At 33.8% G+C, this 10,426-nt stretch overlaps 1 protein-coding gene across 2 annotated transcripts in view; it reads left to right on the top strand.

Annotated features, from left to right (window-relative positions):
- Positions 1-8,222, top strand: part of LOC117103718 — a 9,986-nt gene extending 1,764 nt beyond the window's left edge. Inside the window, exons 1-5 of one of the 2 annotated variants that reach the window (XM_033244322.1) lie at positions 2,767-3,023; positions 5,591-5,650; positions 5,851-6,030; positions 6,955-7,026; positions 7,528-8,222. In XM_033244322.1, the coding sequence (XP_033100213.1) occupies positions 5,594-5,650; positions 5,851-6,030; positions 6,955-7,026; positions 7,528-7,770 (552 nt within the window). In that variant the 5' untranslated portion in view covers positions 2,767-3,023; positions 5,591-5,593 and the 3' untranslated portion in view covers positions 7,771-8,222. Of the gene's footprint in view, positions 1-2,766; positions 3,024-5,590; positions 5,651-5,850; positions 6,031-6,954; positions 7,027-7,527 lie in introns of those variants that run through there. The other variant, XM_033244321.1, reaches the window with a different exon arrangement.
- The last annotated feature ends 2,204 nt before the right edge of the window (positions 8,223-10,426 follow it).

Below are 10,426 nucleotides of genomic sequence, written 5' to 3'. Positions count from 1 at the left end.
TACATGGGATTAATGAATGATAATTACTTTTATCTTTGTTAATATGCCTCATTTACCATCATTATTAGATGCATACACACATATATGATGTTTATAAGCCACAAAGTACTCGCAACTATTTCACAGCCTGTCATCAGTGCAAGCTGGCAAAAATGCATGAGGCTCAAATCCTAACCAAAGTTCAAAAAGCTAAAATGAAATTGTTTCGCCAAAACGTCTTACCTAAAAAGAATTTCTGATCATGTGCTGTGAAGAAACCCTATCACATTGCTTAAGTCTATTACATACCACATACAGGCCCACATGAAATTTAGCTTTTTTTCTCTTTCTGATGGAGTCCTGTCCTCGGCAGGTTATATCTAGGGACGTCATTTAAATTTGTTTAGAAGTGGTCCAAGGGTCAAAGGCCTCAAAATGTAATGACAAGAAATAATTAATCGATTTAAATCAGCAGTGTCAACATTTTTAAAATACATATAATTTACACCCCCTTTGCCTCTCCGGGTTATTTTTACTTAGCATAGAATTAGCAATACTCAAAATTTCAGACGGTATATAAAATCTTAAGAAGTCGCCAAATAAACTTTGTATACATTTTTACCGCCGATTCCCAAAGAAAAAAGACTAGAATATAAGCATCCATGAATCTTTAAAGTTCGTAATCCCACCACTTCCATTATAATGAGTGCTGGCGTCGTTAAAGCTAATTCAATCCATGAACATCCCTGTTCAAAGTGAAAGATTTCTGTGACTTCGAAAGGCAAGTAATGATACTTTTCATTTTGATTATTCTTAATGTATTCATGTGGCAATATAATTTTTTCTCATTATTGTAGTCGCTTAATTAACAAGCTATAATTAATTTTATTGTATAATATGTTTGGCTAGGCCTAGAACATAGGTCATGTTGATGCCAGTCTGATCTTACCTAGCTAGCCTCCAGTAGAGGCATGGTATGCATCCGACGGCCTGCGTCTCGGCCTAAATACAAAACTACAAAAACTTAACTGAATGCCTTCTAATTCTACAAGGCCTAGGTAGTAGGTAAAAGTACTGTAATTTAAAACAATAGCTCGGTAAAAAAAGTAAAAAGTAATTTTAAAAGACTTAATTAATATGTACATGAAGTATTGAACCAGGCTAGCCTAGACTTGTAGTTTGTGCTTAATTATAACATAATTATAAATTATATGGTAAATTTATTAAGGCTTATCTATGATACATCACATAACTTCATTTTCACAAATATTTTTTTAATTTCTTTTACATTTCAAGGATTTGAAGCACAAGTCAGCAGCAAGATGACGAGTATGCCATTAATCACCAAAAAGAGAATCCACCGGCCTTGCGAAGGAAAACAAGGCAAAACAATGCATGTTCAGCTGACCTATGGCAAGTTTTTAATAGATCATTATGAGATTTCATACCGTAACCCAGTTGCTCAACATCTAATCATATATTTGATTTTGCCCTATCCGCATGGTTGCAGTTGTATAAGGTTGATACTGACTTTACGTCCTTATCAGGTGAAGTGTGGCGTTAAAGGTGCATGTATTATGTGTAAAGTTACTCGACACTTTTCTATTATTTTTGTATTTATGAAATACATTTTTTATATATTATTAATTATTATTATTATTATTATTATTATTATTATTATTTACATTTCAATTTTTTGTATAAAATTGGGACAGCATATTGTGAGATATAAGGACAAAATCTATTTAAAACATCCAAAATCTGCATTTTGCTTTTGCAATTTATCCGCCAAACAAGGCTTAGCATCATTGGGCCTCAGGTGGCAAGTCCATCAATAGGGCTTGCACGTCGTCTGTCCTGGTTCCAATCCTCCAGCCAGAATTTGACCGATGGTCGATCTGCTCAAGCCGGTCAGCGGTCGATCTGCTCCAGTCGGCCTGGCCTAGCCCAATGAACCGATCGAACCATTCGCTCTAGTTAGCTTTGCCAGTCGCGACCGACAAAATACGTTCTAAAATCTGCATCTTCTGATCGGCACTAAATTCGAGGAGGACCGAAATAAATGTAATATTTTCAATGAGGTAGTATGTCACTGGTTCTGATTTAAAATCTGCCAAATGTTTTACCTATTGCGAACTCCAGCGTGGCAGACGGGACAAATGACATTATTATTTTTTGAAAGTCTGTAGAAAAAAAATGTTTACATGGCATATATGCCATGTAAAAATTTTTTTTCTATAGCCTAAAATGTTTTTCCCAAGTCAAAGGTTTTACGTCACATCTCATTCAACCTGATGAAGTCTTGCTGAGAACGCCGAAAGTAGTGTAGCTTAAATATCAACTCTTTGTTTAAAAATATATATATATTTAATATATATGATATTTATATATTACAGTAATATAAAGCAATAAGTGATTATACTACTATGATACTATTCTATTAACTGATAATGTGATCATGTTACAGTATAGTAAACATTAATTAAACTATTGGCTAAGATATATCATGTTTGATTTGCTTTAATTGTGAAGTTTTGTCTGTATTATTAAGCTATTAGCACTGTTTTCATTCGACGGACAAGCAAGCATTCTAAGTTCACAAAAAAACTCTCCTGCAAGAAGTATTCTCAACTCTTTTATTTGTTGTAGTAATCAAACACAAGATATATTTGATAATAGGACCACAAATTACAAAGGTCGTTAGTAAATCTACTACGCATAAGAGGTTTGCTGACGCCAACTGTCAGAAATGCAAATTGGTGTAAATGAGAATCGGTTCGTCGAGTATCATAACCCATGCCAAATATTTTTAAAATAACTAAAACTCAATTCTTGTTCTTAATAGTATTTTTTATACCCCATAGGCATTACCATCAGTAAAACCAAACACGTTAACGCATGTGTTTGAACAACAAAAGTTTCTAGCCTTGGAACATTAAAAAAAAAATGGAAATGCTTTTGGTGAATCGTTTGAGGAGTACATAATAGAGTTGGAAGTCATCATTACTAAGGCATACCCACATTATAAATCAGTAATTGACGAAGTAAGTGAGACTTTGTTGTCAATGGCTCAGCTTTTCACTTTTAAATAAAATGCCAATGAGCAATCGACCAATAATCGGAACAGCGGTGTTCCCGTGCTGTTCATAACTTTTGTTGTATAAGTTGATGAAGAAATTTGTTCATGTATTTCAATGTTTTTTTTGTGTCTGACCTACCTGTAACCAGCTTAAAATGCTCTAGAAGTTGATTTCCCTGTTATTTATAGTTCAGGGGCTCCGAAACCCCCTCCCGCACCTCAATTTATACCTGTCATTATTTTTTTCAGTTACCTTTATGTATAATCTTTAAGAAACAACTTGTTAGTCAAGCGTTTCCTGGTTGCTAGTGCATGTAAACCAACATCATATCTGAGTACCTTTTTTGTTCAATATTAGGATTGATATGTGGTGGGGGTGACATTTTTCCCCACAAATTAACTGAATATATTTTCTTGTTTTGGTATCAAAGTCTAGAATAATACATTTCCCATCATTTGGTATATAGGACAATATAAAACGTCGTTAATTAGGCCCTATGTCACAAGAGATCAAAAGGTTACGGTATCTTCCAATGATGAACATCGAATTTCACCCAAAATATATATTAAAACTTTTGATAATAGTTTTTCTTCCCCTTTAGAACTGAATTAACATGGATGAATGTTAATTGAAGTATAACATATATAAAAATACACATAGGCTTATTATAGATAAAATTGGGACATAGCTATATATATATATATATATATATATATATATATACACATATATATATATATATATATATATATATATGCATATATGAAGAAGACGTGTTCACGTGTGTTTCGAAACATATGTAGAATATAATAAAGCAGAGTAATGAAACTGAAATACGTAAGATTTTGACTTTAGAAACATTAATATTTATTTGGCCAATGTTTCGGCTACTCCTATAGTCTTTAACATAAAATGAACATATTGAGAAAGTTTCTTGGTAATATACAATGCGGTAAATAAGTCAAAAGCAAGTCGGCATACTATAAAGGATTAATAATATGTGTACAAATAAACAGTGATAAGGGTGAACAAAGAATGACCAAGTGGTGGAATGTGGGAAAGCATTATTATAGTTAATGCATGGAGGAATTAATTTATCTGTGGTTAATGGATAAGCAATGAGCAATATTATAAATTAAATAAATGTGGGCCTATAAAAGTATTGAAAGGCAAATAAAGAATAGTTATAATGATGGAAGCAGGAAGCCTATCAATGATATATATATATATATAAAATCAAACGAGTAGGTGGCTGCATCGGCTTCAATAAAATAGTAATAAAACGCATAAAGCAAAAGTGTAGAGTAGACGTAACTTTTAATGGTAAAAAACACAAACGTTTTCAGGCATCGCCCTTACCCGCATACATATACCCACACACACACACACACACATTGCTAGCCCATATCAATTAACCAAACTTTAATGCCGCCAGTTCAAAAACAGGTACCTATCTTTAATGTCGGTTTACAGGCACTGGCAACCAGAAATCGCTTGACTAACAAGGCATCTTGAAGCTTAGACATAAAGGAAACTAAAAAAAAATTATGACAGGTATAAAGCAGAGGGTGCACCTTTTCGGTTCCTGGGCCCTGGAATATTAGTATTTACATTATGCACAATGGCCTTCGCCTGGACAAAGTTAGAAAACGATCAAAGCACGAAAAGTTACAAAAGTGCAAAAACATAGGACGATGGGATAGAAGATGCAAACGTTTAATTTTATAACATTAATGCAAAAGTTCAATAGTTTTATAGCAAAATAAATATCTAAACCTGAATCTAGTTATCTTGAGCAAGATTTAATATGTCAATCCAGATATGTAAAAACCTTCAAGTGTAGTTTCTACTGAATCCAAAGAAGAAACTTTGTATCAATAAGGATAATGATGATTCATCTTGTCATCCAAATACCATGTCGGTATTCAAATAAAACAATGGCTAAACCTTCGTTCTCACACTACTTAAAAACAGAAAATACTTCATTGTGCTGTGAAACATGAACAGAAGCTTAACATTTGTTTTACTGATTCCACCTACTGTCACTTAATGGACTGGTGAAAGTTTTAGAACACTCTGATAATTTTGATCATTATTAAAGAACTTTAGAAAATGTCAAAAGTGAAAAAAGTAGTATTTTACAGTCTGATAAAAATTAACTCTTAATTACGTACTTTTCAACAATTCTAGTTGTGATGCCTAATAGTGGCGTGTTTGACTTAGGTCAAATGAGGCCGCTAAATATGCTGCAGCTAAAAACCACCCCACGAAGGACTTCTTTTTTTTGTTCGAAGAACGTTTCTTTAGCGTTGCAGTCTTGGTATTAATTCAGTGCCAAGAACCATTATTTTGGACGGAAAAAATAAACAGTGCCTTTTTGTGGGCGTTGTTTCTAATGCCACAAAGAACAGTTCTTCAGAACGGTTCTTTTTCGCTAGTAGAAAAATGCCAAAGATAGCAGACCAATTTATTATAGACAGTCTATTCAAATTTCGTTCTTTTTTTATATGGTTTTACATTTTTTATTGAAGGGTATGAAAGGTACCGCCTATCAGTATGCATTGGATGCGTACACCAACAAATTTAAAGAGGCGAATATTGTATATTTTCTATATTTTTCAAGTAATATTATTCTTAACGTAAACTTTACTATTTTGTTTAAAACCATATATCATAAAATATGTAATAACCAGCTTAGACGCACTAGTATTTTAAATACCAATGAACTAGTTGTATTAAAATGTACAAGCAAAAGAACGTTCTTGTCATTCACATTGCCACTGTTTGGTAGAAATATGAAACTTACCAGAAACCCGAAGACGAAATATATATCCATGAAGAAGCCTGGAAAGATGCTTTAGCTGCATATAGAAGAGCGAGTGTTGGAGAAATGCCTATGGCGGAGTGTCCAACTGTTAACTTAATGAGGGAAAAAAGAAATGAATACAGACAATTGAACAACCAGATAAAGGTGGGAGTATTCTCATTTTTAATAATTGATTTATTGGGACACACCTATTCAGGGGACAATGTTTCGTAAAACGAGGGAAATATATTTTAACACTACGGCAAAGCCCTAATAAAATTACTCCACTAATATGGGGACAGGGATACTTTCTAAGTGTCCCAAATGGTCAAATATGCCTATTGATAGTTAGTCTATGCATGCTAGTCAAATTTTACATTATTAAGGGGACACATTTTTGATCAAAACAACTACAGTAGAGTAGTCTCAAAGAATCCAAGAAATTAAAAAAAAAAAAAATAGAAATTCAACTTTTATATTTCGAAACCTTTTTAAAAAAGAGTTTATCATCTAACCATATTGTTTAATCTCAAAATCTACAATTGACATTTGTATTGGCCTAGTGCATAAATGTGTCAATTTCGACCATTAACAATGATAATACTTTTGTATATAATTCTAATCTACACACACATCCTAATATAAGTACAGCCTACACCCTGATTAATTTGTTACACTCTGCATGCTAGTCTGCTGTAACCTATGCACGTGCAATAGAAAACAGAAGCTCAATATTACAAAACTGGATATTTCACTTTTTGGTTCCTATTAGAGCCCCTATCTCAGGACCTGAGGGTAACCACTTATGGTATTTCCATTAATATTTTTTTGATTTGAGAATAGACATTGTGTTAATTGTTTGTTAGTTTTCATTTTCAGAGAACATAAAAATGAATTGATATTTTCTACTAAAAAATTAAAAAAATTAAAAAAAATAACTAAACCATTATCTGACATCAATAATAAAATGGAATAAAACACACACTCACACCCACACACACACACACACACACACACACACATTTATGCAATGTTATTTTCTATCATGTAGTGTAAGGCTTAAAACAATAATCGTTTGTTTTGTTTAAGGACAATGCTGACAAGAACAACAATGCAGCTCATAACAAAGCACTAACATTTTACAGAGATGGAATGCAAGATGTGAGATTTATTTTCATTATTGTTAATGTTATGTTACTATAATTTATTTAAATTGCAATAGACATTGTTTAGATATTCATTATTTTATATAATTATGGTTGCTTTAAGGCCAACTCAGACAGCGTCGTACGACGCAGCCCGACGCTATTTGTTGTCGCGTCGGGCCTGTGTGATTTAAACGCAGACGCGATGGTGTGCGTCGGTGGTAGTCGCGTCGTAAAATATTAAACATGTTTATTTTTTCTCACGACGACTTAATTAAGACTGTCCCCGACGATAAATCAGGTCGGGCTGCGTCGGCCGACGCTGTCTTAGTTATTCTTTAGATAACAGTACAATGTTGATATTTTGAACTTTAGTTAATTACCAGTGTGTTGTTGTTACAAATAGTTATTTTAAAATAATGCTTTATTTGGAAAATGTATACATAACAAAGGAATAATTCATAATTTATATTCGATTGTTACTATGAATAAGAGCTTGTTGCATTTTGTTTTTCAGGAATATGTAAATATTTTTGGCTTTGATGCAAGACATAGCAAATCTGAAAATACTGCACATAGTGTGTACGAACAAGCTGCTAATAAGGGATTTCAATCATATCAAATAAACAAGACAAGTTTAAGAAGTGGAATTGATGCTGTACATAGAGAATTGGCAAAGCAGAGAACTGTTGGTAACTGGCTTAAATCTTGGGTTGGAAAACAAAAATATGTTGTGATCCCTCATCATCTCCTTAAATAAGTTATCAAAAATACATAACAATACATGTATTTTAATATCACAACCAAAGTAGATGTACGTATTTCATTTATTGCTATCGTCTTTACTTAGACCATTAGTAGACATGGTAAGTTGTTGGAATATTTTAGTGTAACAGAATAGAAAAATAATATTTTAAACATTTTCCATATTAATTATCCGATGTGTGTAGTAATAAAACTTGTTAGTTTTCCATGTTATTACTTGCATAATGGTAGAGTACTTATAAGGATATTAATATCATTTAATTAATATTTTAGAAATGTTACTATTGGAAGATGGTAACTAAAATGATCAATATATTGAGAATCTTCTGGAAATATTGTGTTAAGATTTAGAAGTTTATCCCAGATGATAATTTAAAATTGTTTTGTATCAAAGACAAGAATACTTTTACTGTGAAAGTGGCTATTAGAAAAAAATCCAAATGTAAGAAATCATGCATAAGCCTAACTATTCTAAACATTTTAATAAAACTAATGATACTCTCTGATTTGGTGTGTTTTATGTCTGTTTGCAGTGTACTTATTACAATGAGCGAGTTCAATTTGAAGGAGGTCGGTATAGTGTCAGAATTTCTAACAGAAGACAAATTGATTTTGCAAAGATCTTCTATTTTAATTCACCTCCGTGCGTAGTAATTAAGGACAATAATTTTATGTTTTCGCTTATTTTACTTGCTTATGACACTTTTATTGTTAGTAATGAACATTAAATAAGACTAGCATAAAACATATGGCATTTTTACAAGTTCAATACTTAGACTGTATTATAACTAAAATGATCAATATTGGTTTAAGAGTTCTCTCCTTTTAATATTTTAAAATTATTACATTTGCATTCGATTTATATAGAATTATAACTTTAAGTGATCAGCTGCTAATGTTAACTATTAAATAAGAATTTTTGAAATGTAGAAAATGCTTATTAGAAAAATTTCAAATCAAAGATATCTTGCTTATGTACCGTACCTCCTTTTTGGTACTGTGTGTTCTCCACTTAATACTTTTGTGTGCATTTTGTTTTGTTGTTTGCATTGTACGTATACCCTTAAATAATTCAAATCGAAAGAGTTTAGCATCAGTGGCGGAGCCAGTGGGGGTGGGGTGGCAAGGAGAAAATATAAGTAGGCAAGCCTAGAACCGCCGTTGTTCAATGACACAACGAGGTGCATCAGACAAAACTATCAATTTTAATATCCAAATAACGTGATTTTGACTGTAAATCCATAATACTGTGGTTGAAAAGCACAATTCTGGGTCGAGTCATACTTACGAAACTCTCACACTATCACGACCTATATGCACTGCGATCACTATACGACTGACACCGACTAGTGTGAGAGCTACGAGCAACTTGGTCGTGTAGAAAAGAGGGTCGTCGATGGTCGCGGAGGCCTCAGGGGTAGAGGCTATCGTCACTGCCGCAGTGACAAAAAAAAAAGCTGTTTTCTACCGGCACTGCCGCAGTGCCATAAACGTGCTGTTTTCTATCGGCATTGCCGCAGTGCCAAAAAAAGCTCATGTTTTCTATTGGCACTGCTGCAGTGCCAAAAAAAAGCTTCTGTTTTCTATCGGCACTGCCGCAGTGCGGGAAAAATTGCAGTTTTCTATCGGCACTGCTGTAAAATCGAAATTGATGGTGGGATCGATAGCTAAATACAGTATAATTGATTAGGCACTATGATGAGAGAGAACTTCTTCATAGATAGGGCCTAGCCTACCCTAAGCCTAGCCTAAAGGGAAATCGTGTTTATTTAATTTTTCTTATTCTCAGTTGGACATCTCTTTCAGGAGGCACACATAGAAAAAAATATTAGATATCACTCTTTTTTTTTTTTTAATTGATGAGGGAGGGCGGGGTTTTTTTTTCATCAGACTGTTTATATTTGGTCTGTAATACTGCTCTCATCATAGTGCCTAATCAATTATACTGTATTTAGCTATCGATCCCACCATCAATTTCGATTTTACAGCAGTGCCGATAGAAAACTGCAATTTTTCCCGCACTGCGGCAGTGCCGATAGAAAACAGAAGCTTTTTTTTGGCACTGCAGCAGTGCCAATAGAAAACATGAGCTTTTTTTGGCACTGCGGCAATGCCGATAGAAAACAGCACATTTATGTCACTGCGGCAGTGCCGGTAGAAAACAGGACCTTATATCACTGCGGAATGTGCCGATAGAAGACAGCACCTATTTCGCACTACTGCGGCGTAGCGGCAGCGCCTGGAGAAAACAGCGGCTTTTTTGGCACTGCGGCAGTGCCGATAGAAAACAGTAGCTTTTTTCTGCACTGCGGCAGTGCCGATAGCCTCAGCCGTTTTCAAAACGTTGAAAAAAAGTGTTTCGGTATTGGTCGCCAGGTCCTACTTCCGGTCAGATACAACCGTAGGTCGGTACGGTCGCATTGTTAGATCGTACTCTCCCATGTACCCTACCAGGAATTGTTATTCTTGTTATTCCTGGACCGATCCTGACGATTGACCCCATCGGTTCGAATCCCGTTGGCAAATATTGAAGCCACTCATATTTAGCATGACTATCTTAAACTCTCCTCAAGTGTTAACCATAATATTATTATTTTACTTCCATAGAATATATTACTACTTGAAATTAAATACTATCATTATCATCAGTA

The sequence above is a fragment of the Anneissia japonica genome, unplaced genomic scaffold (assembly GCF_011630105.1).
Source record: "Anneissia japonica isolate Jap-2015-1 unplaced genomic scaffold, ASM1163010v1 scaffold7640_len123960_cov104, whole genome shotgun sequence".
Classification (NCBI taxonomy): Eukaryota; Metazoa; Echinodermata; class Crinoidea; order Comatulida; family Comatulidae; genus Anneissia; species Anneissia japonica.
Note: the sequence above shows the minus strand (reverse complement) of the source record. Positions and strands in the feature narration are given on the sequence as shown.